This window comes from Ctenocephalides felis, unplaced genomic scaffold, assembly GCF_003426905.1.
Source record: "Ctenocephalides felis isolate EL2017-DRISC unplaced genomic scaffold, ASM342690v1 CF-g0.4_SCAFFOLD_01492, whole genome shotgun sequence".
Classification (NCBI taxonomy): Eukaryota; Metazoa; Arthropoda; class Insecta; order Siphonaptera; family Pulicidae; genus Ctenocephalides; species Ctenocephalides felis.
The window spans coordinates 11,535,395-11,559,577 of record NW_020537646.1 but is presented as its reverse complement, the minus strand read 5'-3'; the positions used below and the strand labels follow the sequence as shown (position 1 = coordinate 11,559,577).

At 29.8% G+C, this 24,183-nt stretch overlaps 1 protein-coding gene across 1 annotated transcript in view; it reads left to right on the top strand.

Annotated features, from left to right (window-relative positions):
* Positions 1-24,183, top strand: part of LOC113370835 (hemicentin-1) — a 198,735-nt gene that overhangs the window by 96,451 nt on the left and 78,101 nt on the right. The window contains exon 10 of the mRNA XM_026611519.1: positions 22,306-22,441. Within this exon, the coding sequence (XP_026467304.1) occupies positions 22,306-22,441 (136 nt within the window). The remainder of the gene's footprint in view (positions 1-22,305; positions 22,442-24,183) is intronic.

The following is a 24,183-nucleotide window of genomic DNA, read 5'->3' as shown; positions in this document are numbered from 1 at the left end:
CAAAATTAGTACGTTCTCATAAACAGTAACCGCGACGAAATTCAATTTTCACCAACGTTGCACAAAACTATGTACTTTACTATAATAGTCGAGGGGCTCATGGTCTAAATAAAATATCAACCAATTAGTAATGTGAAATTGTTGTATAAATTCATTTAATTATTAACATAAATTATTTAAAAAAAGTACATAGATGACCTAAACTTAACTTGCATAGGTGAAACCAGTCAAAACTTGCACAAAAGGATATCACAACACAACAATATTAAAAACAAAAACCAATATAAAACTATGCTCGCAGAACACATCAATGACCTCAAACATATAGCATCGATATTCTTAATACCACGATCGTACATTTCAAAAGTAACTTAACTTATTGCAAAGATTTGGCTATATATATATATATATATATATATATATATATATATATATGTATGTATAGTTTTATTTTTTGTAATTATTAATTTTATTTATTTTCAACGATTCATTTTGGTATTTTGGAAAATTATAACTTGTACATTTGGGGCCGTTCAAGTATTACGTAAGCACTATAGGGGGGGCGGGGGGTTGTTGATTTGCTTATTTTGGGTTGACATGTGGGGCAGGGGAATCTGGATGATGATTACGTCATAGGTAGTATTTTTATTTTTTTACATTAATTGCAAAATGTTTACGTAAGCATCGGGGTATGGGGTAAGAGCTTTGCTTACTTTTGCTGACAAGGGAAATGGGGTGGTAAATAATTGTAATAAATCTGCTTACGTAATACTTGAACGATCCCTTTCGCAGTGCATTCCAATACTTTTAATTGTTACCATTAGCATTTGTTATACCAAAACTACTACAAAAAGGGTATCAGACCTCTGTCTATTACTATCACGGGATAAATTTCATCGTGGGGCGGCGAACGGCACGCAAGATTTATTTTCAATTCCGTGGCGCCGTTCGTTCGTCTGTCTGTCTGTCTGTCTGCCCGCGACAAAATATGGCCATCGCCATCGCCCTCGCCGAGATTTCGATTGTTATTGTCCTGCGATACGCATTGTGTTCCAAACAATGTTAGGCTTACACAGATTCATTGGCGTATTCTTAACAAATTAACACTTCTCCTCGAAAAAGGATACTTCAGACAGGATCCTCCAGGAATTTTGTTAATTGAAGCCTGTGATATATTTATTGCTTTACTTGTTTTATTGTCTGAATATATAAAATCGCGTAATGAAATTGTAATATTGATTAATTGCTGCTTGTTTAATGGTGTAATAAAACGTTGTTTTGTAGATACAATTTATATATGCGTTGTAAGAATCTTGTGGAAATTTTTGATAAACGCAGTGGACTGTAAAATATTATACTTCACAAAAATCGTATAAATTTCAATTCATTTACCCTATGAAGATATTAATGATAAATTTTGAATCAAATTGGATTATTCAAAAAGCATTCGGATCCTATTGATATGGAGACGAGGTGATTAGTTTATGGCAAAGACAAGTCCGGCCATTTAAAAGATATGGAGCAAAAAGAGCAAAAAATGGCAATTCAGTTTTGGATATAACGGAGCATCCGATTTGAATGATTCAAAAAACGTTTCACTTATATTGACGGCGTGAAAATTTGATTGTAATTTGTCAAAAAAGGTCTAGCAGTTTTGGAGTTCCTAAAAAAGCAGTTTAAAAAAATATTTGGAGGTCAAAAATGTTCGTTAGACAAATGCTCATCAAATTATCATATTTTATAGAGTTTCTAATAATAAGTACAAATTTTATTTGCAACATTTTTGTGGTTTTCGTACATGGATTTATAATAATCAACCCTTGCAAAAAGCTTGAGATCGCTTTGAAAAAAAAAATTCCAATTTTCAAAAATGTTAAAAAAAGTTCAAATTTTCAAGAAGCTCACAATTCTCATTGATTCAAATTTAAAAAAATGTATATCTTTAAATATTCTAAATTACAGTAAGTTTCAGCAATTTGCTTAAAAGCACGATGTCATGCACCACTAGTTTAACATTTTCTTATGTAATATCATAGGAAAATTTTACTGCGATAATACTAGAAAAAACTTCAAGTTTATCAAATCGTAAAATTGTATAAAACTGTGTGAAATTATACCACATGAAAAAAAAACATGAGTTGTGCTCACTATTGTGCATCCTGACCTAATATCATCTACTTTTTTGGTGTGTAGACCATGTATATTCGATATGTATATATATATACAATAGTATTGTCATATATATGTTGCAGCAATATCTTGCAGCTGATTATCAATTGAGATTATAATTGAGATCTATATAACGTCAATTGCAAATTTGATATCATACTACTCGATATCGAGCTGACCAAGGTTAAGATCGAATGCGGTACTAGTTTGTGCATAGTAAATATTACCATATGGATCGAAAAATTTAATTTTTTCTCTGCATCCTTATCAGGGCAAACGATCACTACTTTCTATTCTGTATCCAGCTAGTGCGCATAAAAACAAAGAGTTCTATGTAAATTCATGCAAAGTGGTACATGTGTAAAACTGTAGCAGAAATATGGTAATGGAGTGGAAGGACAGATTTCTTAGCATTTGTCGCGGGTCGAGCGTCTTTTTATATTTTTACATTGTTTGCACTTTTTGTATGTTCACACATGTGTGGGTCGGCTTATTTTTTTATTTCTTATTTATTTGTTTGTTGTGTATATGGTTCGATGTGGGGGTGTGGGGTGCGAATCAGAAATGTGCGGGGTGAAAGAGAGTTGTTTCGCAGAGGAATACATAAGTTACGGCGCTCGCAAAGGTCTTATTGGATTTCGCTATAAATTGGAAGTATGCCATACCAAGGCGCGCTGCTGCTCTGTTCGCTCGGGAAAATTAAGGACGATCATGTTGTGCATTTGGGAAGGAAATAATCAAATTTCTAACAAGGATTTAAGGCCGTTCGTTATTTTCTTTTGTTGATATGATTGTTTTTATTAAGATCTGTTTGGGAAATGTAAATGTATCGAAGAATATAGATTGATCTGTTTTACATAACTTTATTACGATTAAAAATCCTAATTTATAGCTACTACAATGATTTAACTAATTAGTCAATTTTAAATTTCAAAATTATAAAACTTGTTGTTACACTAAGTGTATTTTTTTAAATTGCATTTATTTCTTTGAAATTCAGTTAAAATTTTCAAAATTATTCAATAAATTAACTCTCCGTATATTTATACTTTTCTTAATATAGTACTTCAATTTTACATTTTTATTATAGTTAATATTATCAAAATTGTTCCACATATTAATGATTTGGAATGGCATATAACATTAAACTCTTTTTAACATGTTTAATTGTTTGAACTTTTAGTAATTACTATTATGCATTAATATTTCAAAATTTTTATTAAATATTATTGAGATTTAGATAAAATTTATTAAATTTTTACACAAACTAAAGTATATTTTCTGAATTTTCTTGGAATTTTACGACAAATTATAGATATGTATTAACACTTACATATTCGGTAATATTTCAAAAATGATTTAATTTTTGTTATTTATTTAAAAAAATTGAAGTTTTTTGTATAAATTAACGAGCTGAATATACGGTTTCAACGATATGCACTTATATATATGCGTAGTGAAACATCTTTATTTAATTAAATTTTCAGAATATTGTCAATAACTATCTATATTATTATCATGTTTTAGTAAAATTCCATGAATTCACCAATAAAACAACTATTTGAAATTATTTTCTTCACCTGCAATAGCATTTATCATTTTTAACAGATTAACTAAATGCGGCATTTACATAACACTCTTCTTTGCCTTAATATTTTGGAAAGAATTTTTTTTGAGAATGATTTAATTTATTTAGAACTAGCCGGCCCAACAGACTCCGTCCTGTCAAAAAAAATTGTAATGTGGCGGTGTTTTGTGCCTACCTTTTTCTATTCTTTGCAAAAAATTATCCTGAACAGAACCGTCACCCTGGTAATAATTCGGTGTGAATTAAGAATAATTAAATAAAACACTATAAGCATTTAAAAGTAAAGTAATTTTAATAATGTAAATCATAATTCAAAAATCAGTTCACTTTTCATTGTAGTGCTTTGTGATAAACGATTTTTTGTTTGATTACCTGGCGCATAGACAAACAAATCTGATGGTTTTCCAATATGGGAACAAACAACATACAAATTGGCTGCCAATATAGCTTGATTAAGAAAAAGATATTTCTATGTTTATATAATATATATTCAAAATTAGATTATCAAAAACTACACAAATATCATGACATAGATCATTTGTTTTATTTACAAATTGCGTTGCCTACTCGATTAAAGAAGAAAAGGGCTGTTTTTAGGGTTTTCCCGGCAATTATTCGTTTTTTTCTCGCCGTACCAACCATCCTTGGACTTCAACGAACATTTTAAAAAAAGAATTGGCCAAATTGGTCCAGGCGTTGTTGAGTTATGCGCTTACCAACACATTTTGCGATCCATTTTTATATATAAGATATACTAAAATTCTGTGCATCTAAAATTGCACTCGTATAAGTGTTACATTTTTTGGAACATATTTCATTTTGAGGCCTAGTTAAAATTTCTAGAAAACTACCAACAAATATAAACTATCAACCAAATCTTTCTGAATCGTTTATAAACTTTTAAACCTTGTATCGAGACATCATAGATCAAGCAAAATCCTTACCATATATAAATATATATATATATATAATAAAACTGCATTCTCTATAAAATTATATATTGCAAAACAAAATATATATAAAATTTATTTTTGAGGTTTTTAAAAAAATTTTTGAAGTCGTCTTTATGTCCACATTAAGTTTTTGGGTTACATTTTATTTTTTTAGATATAGATGAAATTTTCATTGAATTTTTTTCAACAGAGTTATTGTATAAAGACGTCTTTATTATGTATCTCTATTAACTATCCGTAATTTCTTACATTTTTGCAACACATCTTTATTTCATGAGATTTCAGTAATATTTCTAGAATTTAACTCTTAATTTTTGTAATTTATTTGTAAAGATCAAAATTATCCAACATTTTTGTACTACATAAACATCAACTAATAACTTTAACAATATCTTGCTAAATTATTTAAAACTGAAATATTGTATCTGCGTTATAGATTCAGCAAAATCATCGTCATTCATCGCACTGTGATTATATATAGATATCTCTCCATCTCTATTGCAGCATTTAGCAATTCATATCAACCGAACACAATGCAGTGAGATAATAGTGACAGTATCATAACGTCTACATTGTAGAAACACGTCACGGTTTATTGTCCTGTTCTAAAGCATTTGATAATTCCTATGTCTAAGCAGCACCATAATGGTAATTAAGAGGCAACCATCTAATGTTCATGTCACAGAGATAAACACAAGAGCTCGAGGTCTTAACGGGAAAGTCTCAGGTGCACCCACATCCCACATCTCGTAGACTCTCGTAGACGTAGGTCGTAGAACGTAGAGTGTGTCGTGCCTATCACCCGCACGTAGAATAAGATATTATATTAATGTAAGCGATTCGTAGGGTTTTCGACTCGTGTTTCAACATCGCGAGATTAATTTGTGTATCGCAACAATAATATTATTGAAATGTATGTTAAGGGAAAGGGGTTGATAAATATGTTTGTTTTAGCTATACTGACAACATTTGATATTAAATTTAGACGTTCTTGAAATAATATTTGTTGTTTAGGCTTGTATTTTTCGGATAATTTCGTTATGATTTATCAAAATTTGCATAAGATGAGTTATTAGCTCATATAAGTAAATATCTTTTTATCTGTATGTATGTAAATTTTTTAACTTCCCGTAGGGTAAGTTATTGTAATGGGCCGAAAATCGGAATTGAAAATTTTTACATTTCTCGACGTTTTGAAGGTTTCTGAACATTTTGGCATACCTCAGAAAAATGGATGTGTGTGTGTGTGTGTGTGTATGTGTGTGTGTGTGTATGTATGTGTGGATACAAATTTCCAGTCACGTTTTAGGGCGCGCGGATCAACCGATTTGAATGGTTCAAAAAACATTCGATTCCTATTGATAAGGAAAAGAGCTGATTAGTTTTTGGCAAAGGCAGGTCCAGCCGTTTCGGAGATACGGAGCAAAGAGTGCGGAAAATAGAAATCGAATTTTTGAGTGAACGGAGTATCCGATTTGAATGATCTAAAAAACATTCAAATAGTAATGATTGGGAGAAGTGTTTATTAGTTTTTGGCAAAGACAGGCCCAGCCATTTCGAAGATACGGAGCTAAATATGTAAAAAATGGCAGTTTTTGAGAGAACTAAGCGTCCGATTTGAATGATTCAAAAAACTTTCTGCTTGTCTTAACAAAATAATTGATTTTGGAAAAAAAATTTTAGTCCAATTTTTTTTTTTTTTTTTTTTTTTTTTTTTTAGTTTTTAGTTTTTTTGTTGAAACAAATAATTTCAACTTTGCAATTCAGTTTATATAATTCTTATAAATATTAGACAATGTTACAATATTTATAATAATCTATTTGAAAACATTCAGTATTCCTCGAACATTTCGTTACGGTACGGGAAGTTCCCGCAATTTGCCTTAAGGCACGATGCCACCCACCCCACTAGTTGTGTTAGTGATCATACTTCTCCGAATTGACAGTTTTTAACGATACAATATATTCACATTCATTAGGAATAGGACCTAAAACGAACTTACGTCAATTTTTTATACTCTTAAGTGGTAATGATTGGACACTTCTATTTTATTTTTTAGGTTAGTTTCTTTTCTTTCATTTTATATAATACGTAATTAAAACATGTACATATATCCCTTCTTCTACCACAAACGACCTCTATTTCGTAATTGTCATTTTAATCACCGTATTATTTTTTATCCCGCTTTCAGTTAGTGAGTGTTATATTCAAAGGGTTTTGTTTAAGAGTTTCTTGGTGTTACAAAAAAGCTTAGATATTTATTTAAATAATAATTTTTTTAACGACGAGTTTTTAACGACGGGCTAAAACTTTGATCTTTTTAATCAATTTCATCATTTTTTATGCGTAGTTAAAAATCACATACAATCCTAAATGTTTACCCTCTTGCCACAAACCCTTATTTTGTAATTGTCATTTTATTTGACCACATTCAGTCAATAAGTTTTCGATTAAGATATTCTACCTTCATCTTATGGAAAAGCTCAAATTTTTCTTAGAAAACATTATTTTATTAAGGGTTGTCACACGCTAAAATTTCTTAGATTTTTTATCAATGTCTTTTTTCCATTCAATTTTTTTTTGGACATACAGTCCTAAATTGATATCTTTCTGCCACACCAAACTATATAAATAGCAAACAGAGATTATTTTATGCTGCCAAGTACTTTCCAATATTATATTTTAATATACAGATCGTGAAATTTAAAAACATTTTTCAACAAAATTTAAATTTAAATCCAAAGTAAAAGAACTATGATACATTAAATTTATCTTTATATCTATGCATTGCATACAGATAAAATATAATAGTATTTTCAAAAGCGTATGATGCCGCAAAACGTATTGGCTCGTATATTCCGCAAAATGCGATTACCTTTTCGAGCTTCAATGACAAAACGTAAAACGAACGACAAGGCAAAATATTATTTCGAGAAATACTTCTGAATACTCCCTAGAAGAAAACCAGAGCAAGATCGCTTTAAGGTAACCTATAAATAAATGCTCAAAAATTTATTTGTTTTATAAAAATAAAAATTACAATCTACAATTGCTCTAAAACTGGATGTATGGTAATCAGCTTACTATCGTGTAAAATTCCAACTTCATGATTTATTGAAATTCATTGCATACAAAACTATTGTAGCGACTAAATTCAATACAAATATCCAGCTGTATAAAATATTCGATTTAATGTCGGTTCCAGTTTTCAACTCATAGAAATTCGACAAAAACTAGCGCAATAATACAAAAATTCAAAAACTGAAATTAAATCATGTCAATAATTAAAATGAATCGGATTTTTTCGGTGCATTGTTTTCATGATGCTTTATATCGTGGCACAAAACATTATGTAATTGATCATCTGCGTTTTATATTACATTTTTTAAATAGCACAATTGAACTTTTTAACTGGGTTTATGATGAAAATATAAAACAGATTCATAGTGGAAATTAATATTCTATTATTAACGGAGTTGAGTGTATATATAAATTCAATATAGTTTTATTGTCTCGATACATTATGTTGTTTTACATACTTAGAAATATAGAAATTTACAACATAGATGTGTAATATTTGATTAGAGTCTAATCAAATATGTGTGATAATGTCTTTGTTTCTTTGGAGGTAGCTCTTTAACAGTTTGTGACTACTAATTCATACAATTATAGATATAACATTTCTATTTTCCGAGAACTAGCCTCTTATATTTTTGCCAAGATCATTGGACAATCATATGAATTTTAGGAATTCTATGTGCAATTAGAAATTATTTCATTTTTAAGTCATGTTAATGACAAATACTATAAATAATATAAATTGATAAACCATATAATAAGAATTCGTAAAACAAACTTTGCTAATAATTCTTCTTAATTCAGTGTTTCTATTGCACATTAGTAGAGTGTGTTGATAAGCATATTGTTTTCGTAGATTTGCATTAACCAAAATTTTTATTCTTGAACTTATTAAATCGCTATTTGTCTTTTAAATACTTGCTTTTGCATAGTACATACTTGTTTACTTTACACATTACATATTTACATTTTATTACAAATTTTATTGGCTTGGGGTACTTCTTTAAAAGATAAGTCTGAAAGTTGAGTTAAACTGCAAATCTTGAAATGCTACCATGTTTTTTTAAGTATATTGACTTTACGTACATCTAATTACAATAATGAGTTTTCAATAAAGTTAATTTTTTTTATCCTTTTGTATAGAGGTTTGATCCGAGTACATCCGACATGTACCGCTGCCACCACATCCATGCCCGCTGCTCTTTTTAAAATCTAATACCAGTTGACGGTTAAATATAATAAATACCATATCTAGATTATCAATCTCCACCATGACATCCGCATATAATATTTATCTTTCATCTTATTTTCATATTTTGACCAAGTTTCGAATTTTTCTGCTTCGTTACCCGCATATAGATTTTAGTACTTTTGCGTCAAAGTATGGTCGTGATATGAGAAAATACACACAATGTGCGCCTTGAAACGATTGCATCTCTCCCAATACGGGGATCGTTGCTTATCTCGAATGATACTAGAAAGTGCTTTTCGGAAACAGGGTTCCCTGCGGTACCGTTCCCAGTTCCGACGTCACTCTCCAACACGTTGTCTGTATACACTAGCTTTATCGCGTTGTAGCTATCTGGCGAAAATTTGTTCTGAAATTGAAACTCATTTAGGCTAAGTGATAGTTTTTTCGAAAGATTAAATGGAATTGCCAATGCTGACGGTTTTGTTTTTATTTGTTTTATTATAACAAAGATCGCCTTACATGTAGTCTTGTAAAAATTGAAGCAGATATTAGTGCCTAGAGGCAAATTGCTGAAACTTCTCGTACCGAAAATTGATATTTTCAAAAAAGCTTCAAATTTTTTGAAAACAATAGATTTTTGAGAATTTTTGAAAAAAAATTTCGGCAATACTTTAAAAATTCTAACTTACCAATTAAATTATATATAATAATTGATTTGAATATGCCTGACTTGCATTACACCTATAAAAAACTTACAATTTGTGCGTTTCATAAAAATTTCTTCAGCATGTAGCTATATCTATGCACCAGCTTGATCACAATGATAGCAAACGGTTATAATTCGAAATATTTTTTTTTGCTATTATTGCATTGTCAATGATTTGACAAAAATACTTTAATACCGATAAAATATACCTATTATCTAGAATCTTATATCCAACTAGGGAATACAATACCGGTTTATCGGTATACCGATAATTGGCGATCGATTTTTTGGCGGTATTTTTACCGGTATTTTTCCCAAAAAAACTAAAGTTTTATTTTTTCTCGAAACAAATTTATCGTTAAATTTCATAATCGCATAAACAGCTATATCTTCAAGTGATTCTATAGGATAAACAAATGTCAAATATTATCTCAACACGTCATTAAATTGAATATTTATTGCTTTACTAAAGGCTTCATATCGTGTTACAATAAATAAAATTGGACTCATAGATAAGAATGTTTGTTTCATCTTATGTGAAAATGTAACGATTTTTTAAGTGTTATTTGCACCAAAATAATTTATATCATACAGATTACCCCTGCGTAATTTTTATTTTTTTCTAACTTTATACATAATAATTATGATGATTACTAAATACTTTTGCTTCTTATTAAAATTATAAAATATTATTATTAGTTATAAAATATAACGTTTCAAAGTTTGAAAATACTATAGAAGCATCACATTGTTTTAAATAACAATACTCAACAGTTATAGTAACTTATTATTTATCTCAACAAAGTATCCAATCTTAAATTAGTGTAGAAAAATTATTTTTTTAAAGTATTGGAGATTATGCTAATTTAACACGTCGGACACAGATAATACAGTTTATTATAATAATGTAATATGATCTTTTATGAGTTTTTTGTCTTTCACACTCATAAGTTTGTTTTTGGTGAAAAGTATTCAATATACTCGATAGTGATAATGAATTAATTGGATAATGAATTGGATAATGAATTGATTGGATATTGGATATAATTTTGTTAAATTATTATTTAAAAAAATAAACTTATTGTTTTATTTTATTGTTTTTATTGTTTAGTTGAATATAGTTGTAGTTGTATATGCATTTTTTTATATTTGTACTAGTAACTTTCAATTTTGTTTACGCTTGCTTAATATAATAAAAATACCGGTAATTTACCGGTTTTGAAATGAAAAATTACCGAAATACCTGTATTGAAATTTTCCATCAGTATTGCATTCCCTATATCCAACTATGCACAGTTTTACGATTAACAGCGGTGAGACGATTAACAAAAATTCGTTATATAACCCTGTTTTTTTCGGATATAATTCTGAAAGAAACCCGACCACTGCAAAACTCTAAGATAAAATGGAAAATCTCAAGAAGTACTCCTGCTTCCCAGCTCTTGTAATTACGTCATGTGATACGACAATCGCCGTTGTGAAAACATGCAGAATGGTGGCAGCGGTAACAGTCTTTGTTGTTATACCTCGTTTGCTGAGGTATTAAACATAATACGGTTGTGCAGTGCAGAGATATGAAGCAAACATATGCAGCATGCACATAATGGCATGATCGTCATTATACAGAGCAATATAAAACTAGAAAATGGAAAATAATAATTCACATGGATTATTAAACTATAAAGTCGAGATGCTTTGCATTATTAAAAAGTGATGTAACAATTTAACAATTTTGTATACATCTAATATTTGTATCCTGTGGTACTTCAAAATTAGGTCAGCGTCACTGCGTATAATCTGAATCTACCCAAAACATTTCGACTAATTCCAAATCTCGGTTTCTTGTTCTCACTAACGCCATGCCCGCAAGTCATATTCAACGAGATACGTAAGATGAATACGTAAATCGCTCCTTCGACTTCGGCGGTGTGTTTTTCGGAGCTGGGAACACACGCATATCAAAACAGAATTAGGCCTGTTGACGTTGCTTCATATTCTGCATGAAAATCAGTCATCGACATATTTCTTAGCAAAATCCTGTCGGAATGTTAGATATGTTGACGTTTTGATATCATGCCGTCTGCTTCCTACTGGATTCTCACGCGTTTGTACTTATGTACATTTTGTTTTGTTTTGCATATACGACTTGAATTAAAATATTTTGATAAGGATAATAAAATAAGAACTTGGGGTAAACTTCCATTCGTATTTTCTTCGAGCATTTCTATGTACTGGACCTGAATCAAAGGTCCCGGGTTCGAGCAGACTGTTGTCAAGTAGTAATCACGGCGGATTTTATTTGCATATATGTTTTCAAACGAAAATAGCTCTATTCGGCATTCCTGCATCAATAAATTTTGACTCCATTAGAAAAATTGTATAATAATTTATTATATAAAGATAGAACAACTGTATCAGTTGCCATCTGTAAAACTCAAATTATTTTGAAAACATCATTTGCTTCACGAGCTCACCAGTGTAGAGAATAAGTACATACAAATTTTAGAGCTTAGGTTTTCTCTTTGATTTTCATTTTGCTTCATCTAACTGACGCTGATTCCGGAAAATAATGCCTTCAGAAGAATTAAAACAGTATATTATTCAAATTCTTTTAAAACTTCCAGAAGAATCGCATCACGAGAATTGTAGTAAATGTGAGTTATATAAGACTTACTTAGAAAACTTTTAATTATCATAGTTACACCGTAGCTGCCACTACGGAATAATACTTTAATAAAATTAATGAACGCCCTAATAAACAAAGTTCTTGCGTAAAATATTAAAGTGAAAATATAAGTATTTGAAGTTCGACATTTGTGATTTTATAATTAAACTAGCTGTAAGTGGAATTCTGTCTTGAGGCAATTATGGCATCGTGCCTTGAGGCAAATTGCTGGAACTTCCCGCACCGTAACGAAATGTTCGAGGAATATTGAATGTTTTCAAATATATTATTATAAATATTGTAACATTGTCTAATATTTATAAGAATTATATAAACCGAATTGCAGAGTTGAAATTATTTCTAAAGTATATTAGAACTATAGTCAGAATTAAAAATAAAATCTGAAATATTTTCGATATACAAAATACTAAAAAAAAAAAAAAAAAAAAAAAAAAAAAAAAAAAAAAAATCCAAAATCAATTATTTTGTTAAGACAAGCAGAAAGTTCTTTGAATCATTTAAATCGGACGCTTAGTTCTCTCAAAAACTGCCATTTTTTACATAATTAGCTCCGTATCTTCGAAATGGCTGGGCCTGCCTTTGCCAAAAACTGATAAACACTTCTCCCAATCATTACTAATTCAATGTTTTTTAGATCATTCAAATCGGATACTCCGTTCGCTCAAAAATTCGATTTCTATTTTCTGCACTCTTTGCTCCGTATCTCCGAAACGGCTGGACCTGCCTTTGCCAAAAACTAATCAGCTCTTTTCCCAATCAATAGGAATCGAATGTTTTTTGAACCATTCAAATCGGTTGATCCGTGCGCCCTAAAACGTGACTGGAAATTTGTATCCACACATACATACACACACACACACACACACACACACACACACACACACACACACACACATCCATTTTTTCTGAGGTATGCCAAAACGTTCAGAAACCTTCAAAACGTCGAGAAATGTAAAAATTTTCAATTCCGATTTTCGGCCCATTACAATAACTTACCCTACGGGAAGTTAATTAATGCACTTTTAAAAGTTAGTACTAAAAATCGCGAAGCAGCAGCAAACAGTGATGTTTTCCTAGAAACAAATAGAAAGTAGAAGCACTTGAGTGTTATTGATTTAAATCTATATGTATATAAACGTTAATATCATTATTGTTATTAACACTTTCGGGACGACACCGATTTCAAAACAATCCACTGTACCGGCTGTAAACTTGATTTCATTGTGTATGTTATGCAATTTGTTTGATAAAGATTTGTGGTCATTGGAGGACATACATTTATAATATTAATTTATTTTTGATCATTTTATAAAGAATGGTGACGATCAAAACAATTTTCAAAATGCATAGCTGGTTGATTTTGACATGTTTTACAATAAAATGTTTTTCGGCGCCTTCCTCCTAGTGTTTTTCTGTCAGAACAGACAATACAATCTCTTTTTCTTTCTCTGTCATTTAGAATATGCCACTGTTTAGTCAGTATATTTGTTCATTTTTGTGCTGCCATAATGGTTTGTTTTTCTATTATATTTTCTAATAATACATTTGTAAAATATAAAGTAAAATAATATATTGGATGTCTTATATTGCTTGGTATTTGTAGTCGGGGCGTTTGCTGAAACTCGATTATTGAAGGAGAATCGGCAAATTCGCTAATGTCTTTCCGCTCTTCATTTAATTTGTCCAACATCTTCTTCTTTTTGTTCGTTGGATAATATCATCATCACATTCATCACTATCTTCGGTGCGAATCGGTGTCTATTTGAAATTCATCTTCTCTACTAAACACACTAAATTTACCAGTCGTTTTAAATATTAAAAAAGGACTATATAGCAAAGAAAAAGGCTAAAAATACTACTAAAATAACTTAAAATTATTTTCAAAGTACAACGCTGTTTATCACTGCTATATGTAATTTATTCAACTTTTCGATGCAAACTGAGTCATTGTTTATAAAATAGCCTGTGCCCCATAGGGTATGTTTGTCCACTCAGGTGGACAGCCGTCCCCAAAGAGTTAATAATCTATACAGTAATCAGGATTTAAGGGTTTTATTAACTTATATGCTGAATTAACTTAATACTAGTCGGTTCTACAAATGGCGACCCAAACAGCTGTCTCACCTCTGTATGATGAATTGTTATTACAATTTCTCTAACAATATTACTGAGCCAATATTACTGATGCAGCAGTATCCGATGAGGGGTAATTTCATTTGGAAACATATTGCTAACTATTTTTACAAGTAAAAACTGTTGTCACCGTTGCTTGAAACAAGCTGCTTGAAGATTGTTTGATATAAAAACAAAAAATCGATTGGTATCAATTACAGTTATAAGTTAATGATAAAACACGATAAAATATGAACATAATCAGAAAATAATGTACAATTCCATAGATCACTAATTTTACCAATTTTTCCCCCCAGATGCTCCAACAATTCGCCTAGTCGGTGCACCAACTGGTGACTTGGAAGAAGGACGCGATGCGTTAGTAATGCGCTGTGTGGCTGACGCCAATCCTCCGGCAAGTGTCGTGTGGCGTCGGGCTGGCCGCAGCGACATTGCATCTCTTGAGGAATCTCTGCAGCTGCGGCCAGTTGGGCGCAGGGATGCTGGCATGTACACTTGTCAAGCTCAGAACGCAGTTGGTGCCAGCGAGTCTCTTAGTGTACAGCTGGATGTCAAATGTGAGTTATAACTGAATTATTATAGAGGAGTCGATATATATATATATATATATATATATATATATATATATATATATATATATATTTTTAACAGCAATCAGAACCTTACGTCCTATGAGCTGTTGGGCTGAAACTTCTCCTTACTTCGTATTTATTTTTAGATAGTAACCCAATGGTTAATCCATCCATATTTGATGATTTTTGTTATTAGAATTAATCTAATAGGGCTGATATTTTATTGGTGCAGCATTGCCGGACAAGGACTATTTTCACTTGGAAACATATTGCTATCTATATTTCCAAATGAAAATCGTTGTCACTAGGAGTCGAAACTTGAATTGATATAATTAAATTTATGTTCATATCTGTTGCTTAATGTGATATCTTTTGTGCATGATTTCAAATTGTTTTTTTTTTTCAAATCGAATAAAACTATGATTTTAGTTTGATGAATCGAATTATTAAATTTGTTATAAAAGTACAAGAATTTCAAAGTGATATTTTAAAATCGAATAAAACTTGTTAGAAAAATATATAGATAATCCATGATAGATAGTCCATGATTTCAAAATAATATTTTCAAATTGAATAAAATTTATTAGAAAAATGCATAGATTTTTTTTAGTTGCAATATTTATTACAACTGATATATAATTTAACATCTAGTAATAATAATAAACAATAACATAAATTTAAATAAATAAGAGTACAAAAGATAGAAATTCGTGCTCTTATTTAAATTACTAGATGTTAAATTATTTAACAGTTGTAATAAATATTGTAATTAAAAAAAAATCCATGCATGGAAATTAATTAATGATTTCAAATTGATATTATCAAATAGATTAAAACTTCTTATAAAAAGTATGTATTTTATAATGTAAAATAATGCATGATATAATAGAAAATAGTAGTCCATGACTTTCCCTCATATAATCTCTCAATAATTGTTATTTCTTGAAATCCATTGTTTATATTATTTAGAATCAAACAACCATATTATGGCATCTCTTTTGTCTTTGATTTGTTTAGTATGGCCTCTTGTCATAACTCATAATTAAAATAGTACAATATATTGCTAATATAGACGATAAAATATTTATTTACACTGAACAAATATTTAAAATCATGTATATAATATACAAAATATACATTTTATACATTTAAAATTCTTAAAATTTTATCCATAAATAAATTAGTTTTACATCTATTTCATAATGGAATGGATTTTTATTTGTCTTTTTAAACATTCTCAAATAGTGCTATTCCTTGAATTTGATGATATAAATCATTTAAAATTCGAGATATAACAACTATATTATTACATTATTTTATCTTCCTGATGTGTCTTTTTTATAAGAACTCTAATTTAAAATTTTTAATATTTTATACACAAACAAATTATTTTTGCATCTATTTCATAAAGTAATGAATTTTTTTTTTGTCGATTTTAATAGGTGACTGATAATGATGAAAGAGATTTGATTAAGTATTTATATGGTAACTTGCTTTAAATTTAAACTAATTTTGAATAGCAATAATATTTTATTCACCTACCTATACGTATTGCCAAATTTTCCATTTCCGCAATTGATTACCATGCATTACCAATTCCTGCCATTTGTCAGTTTGTCACCTGAACCGCGCACCTGCGCTGCTTTTCGGTTTTCGAATCAATGTCACGATGCAACGATAACAACCTGCAACATATCTTAATTAGTTTATTAATTAAACTATATCGCATACATGTAACCAGAGCGGTTTAGAATATTAACGGTGTACATTGTGTTGTTATAACACATAGAATAGAAAGCAATTTAACGCGAATACATGTACGAGGGCATTTTGCATTATCCAATTAGTCCAACATTTGTATAAGTTCGCCTCCGAATTAGTAAACCCGGCTTAATAAATTCCTGAACGGCTTATATGCAAAACAAACGAAAACTCGCGAATGTTCACACTCGATTCTCGGCACGAATGCTAATGCGAAAACTTTAAATTTTGATGCAACCGGGTGAGCAGGCGGTGCGCAGCGACTAGGCGCTGTTTTTTGGAAATATTTTCAGGGAAATTACAAAATTTGTCATTTAAATTGAAATAAATTAATTTTTACTTAATATAAAAATTCTACATGGCGAAAAATAATTTATTTGTTTGTAACTAGTGGTTCATGGCATTGGGCTCCAAAGCAAATTGCTGAAACTTTCCGTACAATAATTAAATATTCGAGAAATAAAATTAGTGGGGTGCATGGCATCGTACCTTAAGGTAAATTGCTGGAACTTCCCGTACCGTAATTAAAAATCTTGGTACGAAACCCAAAAAAAATACACAAAATGTGTACACGTTATTTAAATCTCTATAAAATATCTGATAATTTGATGTACGTATGTCAAAAAATTGATCAATGATTAAGAAAATTAGCTTTAAAAATTTTCATATTAATTATTATAAATATGTACTGAAAATTTTCTCATTCATATTTTATATTGCGATGACTTTATCAAACAAAACACTACCGTATGTTTACAAGAAATAAACAAAACCTCCTCTGCTTGAGTTGATGAATGAAGGCGTTCTAAAAAGGATCTTATCTCATATGTCTCAGAATGATCCAAAATACCGTTTCGGTTTCAATACATATATCAATTTGATCTTTATGGAATTTTTATTGAAAATATTGAAACTTCTGGACCTGCCTTCCCCAGAAACTAATCGTTTCTTAACACAAGTTGTTTTTCGAATCATTCTAATCGGATGATTCATTGTCTGAAACACTTTTATTTTTTGTACTTTTTACTCCATATCTCCAGAACGGCTGGACCTGCTTTTGCCAAACACTAATCAGCACATCTCCCCATCAATACGAATCGAATGTTTTTGAATTTTTCAAATCGGTTGATCAAATTTTATTTTCGATTTTTTGCGATTACTATAACTTACTCCACGGAAAGTTAGTAAATACATTTGTAATATATGCATATTTATACCTTCATATTTAGAAATTTTTAATAACAATTGAATCTAAATAAGATGTATATTTTCGAATAGCAAAGTTAACTGATTCGTGCCACTCCTATTACCCCTGTGCTGCTTATTAAAATTTTACTTCTATAGAATAAATAATTTTATGATTAAATTTACGACTTCATCAAATATTTTTATGCTTCAAAACTATGAAATTGAATATTTTCGTTCGGTCTTAGGCAAAGTCTTATGCAGCTGTGTAATGAACCCAGTTGCAAACTTAAATCTCTATACCGAAGCGCGCAGCAAGTTGCTGCGTCTTACGAGAAACCGTAATATATTTAATATTAACTAAAACTATTCCAAGCCGGATGTAATGCACAAACTTAAGAGAAATTTGTATTTGATAAATATTGAGTTATTCCGTAAACGATAAATAAGTTTTCAGAAAGCTATAAAATAGTTTGATTTATTTCATTACCTTCTTAATTGGAGTGAAATGCTTGATTTTGATTTTAATTACATTGATATTTTCTTAAGTAATAAACTAGTTATTTTACTGTAATATACAGGGTAAAACGAGGGATAAAGGTCCATGGGTAAAAAAGTCCACCACCATTAGCTCAAATACAAGTACAAGTAACAACATATTTGCAAATGTTTCCCAACCTTTTTTAGGCTTCACGCCCCACCTTAACATTCCTAAAAAAAATGGCGCTCGTATGAAATTTTTTACCTTCAAAAATAATTTTGTTATTCAAGGTATAAGATAATTTTTAAGAAATCACTATTAAAATAAAAAAAAAATCAATTAAAATTCCATTAATGGTTTTTCTACATTCAATCAAGTCTATTTTTTTCTAACTTTTCGAAGAAGAGGTTTGTTTTCGCCAGTTGTATAGATTTAATTTATGAATTTTTTTTAAAGCAATATATATTCTAGTATTAAATATCTAAAATATTTACCATCATATTCCCAAAGCATATGGGTCAAAATCGTATCATTTTTTAATTTGCCTCCTTGAATTTAAAAATTGCCCTTCTGCGGTGCGTGCGCCTCACGTTGGAAATTACTGATTTAGACAGTATAATTACTGAAAGTCAATTTTGAAATTTTATATTGAGTAAAAATTATTATATTCTACAAACTATAATATATTCTTGTGCCTTATATCATTCTAGTTGGCGACACTTTATTGAATTACCTATGAGTTTTCTTTCACAAATATTACATAAATTTGTAATATTATCTCAAAGATGCACCACGGCTTTTAATAATAATTCTAATATCGTCTGCGTGATTTTAAGCAATATTTTGTTTAACTTTTCGCAAAGTTGAGTAAGAATAACATTACCGTTTTACAAAAGTTAAAAGTTTTGCATAATATTCTTCTCTCGTCACAAGAGAAGACTTTGTGAACTTTTAATTATCATATTTACGTCATCTCTGCCGTTATTAATTAATGCATCATATTATTTATCATAAGATGCATGCGCGCACCTTTTATGAAAATTTAAGATTAATGAATTTCTTGAAGGAGTAAAAGAAAATGCTTCTAGGATCTTTTGTTTCAGAAAATTGTAGAAATGAGTAATTGTTCAAAGTTTATGCATTATTAGTTTTGGTAGCGTATGTTTACAATGTATTTCAACTTGTGGAATGAATAATTCATAAATGAATACATCTTAGTTTGCAACTATTCTTATGCTATGCAAGAAATAAATTTTGGCCAGTTCTATACTAAGCAGTGTTATATCAAATTTCCACTTAATACTACAGATCTCAAATATAATTCCAAGTGAAAATCGCCATTTGTGGGCATTTCTGCAACATATAAACACTAGTACTCTTTTAGACATCCATATCTAATATATATAGTCTTATATAAAAAAGAAGAGTGGTTGACCTCTGGGTTGTCCTCTCTAGAAAAGAATTAGGTTATGATGTACGAAAGCAACCAAAGTTATAGAACTCGTAGTATAACAAATATTGTCCTAATAGTTATCTCCTTTTTTTCAGATCCTCCAAGAATTTTGTCAGTTGGACCAGATCGTTTGACTACTGCACCATTATTTTCACCAGCTGCTTTTGAATGTGTTGCTGAAGGAAATCCACCTCCTAGCTATCAGTGGCTCCAGAGGTAAAATATTATATCAACTTCATAATAATTATTAAATATATTGTTTATTATTATTTAGCTGAATTGGAATGATAATATTGCAGATCTCTGTAGCCGTTAGGATTAAATCCTCCTATGCTCTTAGAGCCAAAAAAAATGATCTGATTGTATGATAAATAATTATATAGAAGCAACGATATGCACTTCTTAAGTAATTATTTTTAAAAAGTTTTTCGCATTTCAGATATATTTCTTGTTTGGATTTTTCAAATGGAATATATGACATCTATCCCTATTCCCCTGGTATCAATCCTTATGATCACTTCTTTTCGCAGAAATACGAGGGTTGTCTCTGAATTACTTTCAATATAGTTGATGTACTAAAATGAATTAAACATGCCTCATATATAACTCATATGTCATAAAAAAAGATACGAGTCATGAGTGTGGCGCCAAAATCGGTTCTTATGAATTTCTTTGATACGTAATAATAATATCAAACGATACTAAAGCAAAACTCAACATATAAGATATAGAAGTCTTATTCGTGATTACTTCTTGCAAACTTTTATAAGGGGGTTAATAAAAATAAATATGACTTGATAGAGTGATATACATATTAAACTAAATAAATTGATCAAATATTTGCAAGAAAATAAAAAATTTAATGTAGTTTATACTTCACCCTTAATATACCAAATAATAATTGAACATGAAAAGTAGGTATCTTCTTTTGTCTTGTCATTTAGAAGTTGGTTTAATAGTATGAAAAATTTGTAATTTTAAATGTGAGAATATATTGCAATTTACTTACATAGTATTTTGTTTTCAAGTAACATATTTTCAACCATTATCATAATTTGCTGGTCATATTTTTGATGATTGTTTGTAGTTCTTATAATAATATATTACCTAAAAATTCGCTCATTTGATGTTGTAAAATGATAAGGATTAAATATCCTTATTTAATTTATTAACTTATATGTACCTATAAAAGCAATTGCAAAATCAGTGACTTAAATAATAATGTAGTGCCAATTTGCAGATAGGGACAATTTTGGTATGAATAAAGATACTCTAAAACGTATACATTATTTGAAAACATATTTATGATATTGAGACATAATTTAAAATATTTTTAAGATTTAGATTAGAATAACTGAGATTTATGCTATCATTTTATGAATCTGGTTGCACGTGACTTATTTCAAAAATTATAAATGTATTTTTTAATCGTGAAACGAGATTTTGTGGTTCTATCAAGCTTAATAAACCAATGTTATGGCAAGGCTATGTTATGAAGAACTTTCCATGCAAAATTGTTGTAAATATTGACAAAAGCCATGTGGTTGTTGTGCAGTCAGGCATTTTTCTCAGATTGTCAGATAGAAAACCTAACTTATAAACAGCAAAAATGTCAAAAAAACGATGTTAGATAACAGGGTCTTTCTGACCCAGCTTCATAACATACGAGTGACGTTGCAGTTTGTGTAAAACTCCTGAATGAACAGCAAATACATGACATTTTGACAGTATTTAGTATGATTTAGTAGGATAATGTTGGAGCGTAATATGACCTTGGTCTATTGTGCGGCAGAATCAGCTCATTACCACAAGTATAGTATTTTTTTAAAATATACTCGAAATTATTATAAATGTATAAGCATATTGCTAGTACAAGTTTGAAACGAATACAATTAGTAAAATTGATAAATTCCGGAGTTGAGAATTAAAGATAGTATTGGATATTGATTGAAATCTTATTAGTCTATTGTCTTCTTACACCTGATGAGATCCCAACACGGTCGTCAAGTGGTTAATAACTAATACTCTACGTTAGAGTAACTAGTGATTGATTTCGTTTTTTATACTGCGGATTAAAAGTATATTTCTTATTTTATAACAACAAATCACACATTAAGAAATTTATAAGATGCAGTCGATATCACCAATATTGTATATAATATAATATTTTATCAACTCTCACAGAGAATTCCTTATCCGCCACGCTCTCGTTCCATAATTATTCGCATGAAAATTGCTAGTTGATCTCACAGTAGATTATATAATCTGGTATGTAATAATGTAATATCTCGAGTATCGCATTTTTTCATGGTGCAGACTTCAAGGGACACCCGATACAATTCTGGAGCGCGGTCGTGATGCTCGGCTCGTGATTGACAATGTCACGTACGATCATCAAGGCGAATACGTATGCAAAGTCAGCAACGTTATCGGAGGATCGCAGAGGGCGGTGCAGAGCGAGCCTATTGCCGTACAGGTCGTCGGTGAGTAATGAATTAATTGCACGAACTAGGTGTAAGTGGTACTGTAAATGTATCTAAAATTTCTTGATACTTGTACGTAACTAGTGGTGCCATGGCATCGTGCCAAACTGCTGGAATGGTGGCACTTCCCGTACCTAAAATTATTTTTTTAAAAAAAGTTTCAATTTAATTTTAGAACTCTGAAAAAAATCGATTTTTGAGATTTTTAAAATTTTTGAAAAATAATTGGCCCTTTTGAAAAGTTTGATTTTTATTATACTTTGAAATATTTTGTTAATTCTGAATCTATTTTTAAAGCAATCGCGATACGTTAGCACACACACACATACATACACTCACACACATATCCATTTTTTATAAGGTATGCCAAAATGTAAGGATATATGAAAATTGTAATTTTCAATTATTTGCGATTACTATAACTTACCCTACTATTACACTGCTGCTTGAGTAAAATGATGATGACCAATGATCATCTATCAATGATCATCTATCACTGATCATTTACGAATGATCAACTACCAATGATCAACTACCAGTGATCAACTACAAATGATCAACTCCAATTATAATCAATGCCATTTCCAATTGATGTCTTCCAAACTTACTTATAATATCTGTAATTATATAAATTCATTAATATGTTTAAAACGTTTAATGCCATCTATATATTTTATTTAAATGCGGACGTCAACTGTAATCAGTAGCTACCTGCAAACCACAGTACGAACATATGCTTGTGTGAATTATCAAATCAGTTCGAAATTTGTTAATTTGGAATTTGGTAGTTCCAAATTTGGCAACTTGGAATTCCGTGACTTGTAAATTTATGAGTTCTAAATTTGTGGGTTCTAAATTTGTGGGTTCTAAATTTGTGGGTTCTGAATTTGTGGGTTCTGAATTTGCGAGTTTTAAATTTCTAAAAGTTAGAACTATCTTTGAAATTTAGATCTGTCTAAAATTTAGATTTAAGTTTAGAAATGTGTCTAAAATTTAGAGATATGCCTAGAATTCAGAGATATGCTTAAAATTTAGAGATATGCTTAAAATTTAGAGATATGCTTAAAATTCAGAGATATGCCTGAAATTCAGAGATATGCCTGAAATTCAGAGATATGCCTGAAATTCAGAGATATGCCTAAAATTCAGTAATATGAACCCAACCAGAGATATGTTCAAAATTCAGAGATATGTCTAAAATTCAGAGATATGCATAATTCAAAAATATATCTACTTCTAGAACTATTTCTAAAATTTACGCCACGATCATCTATATTGATACTCATTTTTTCTAAAATGTATTTTGAAAATAAGAAGTTCAGAAACTTATCGATATGTTCAATAAATAAAAGACAATTTTTACACGAATTTATTTGTATGCCATAAACGTAATATTGTGGGCATGCAAATTAATCATTTATATACCTTACATAAAAAACATTAAATTTACCATTTTCCAAAATAAAAAAAATTAGACACAATATTTCCATATTATTGTTATAATGAGGATTATATAATATGAGTATAATACTAACAATAAGTACATTATTTTAATTTCTTTTCAGCATCTAACAAAATTTTTCATTGTAGAACTTTTTGTTGTATAAACAAGACATTTTACTAGTAAATGTTTATTTAAAAAAGTAAAATATTACAAAACAGCAAAACAAAATCTTATATTAACACACTTTCGGCGGTGCGGGTACTGGTACTCGATTTTAGGATTGTCATTCAACTGCGGG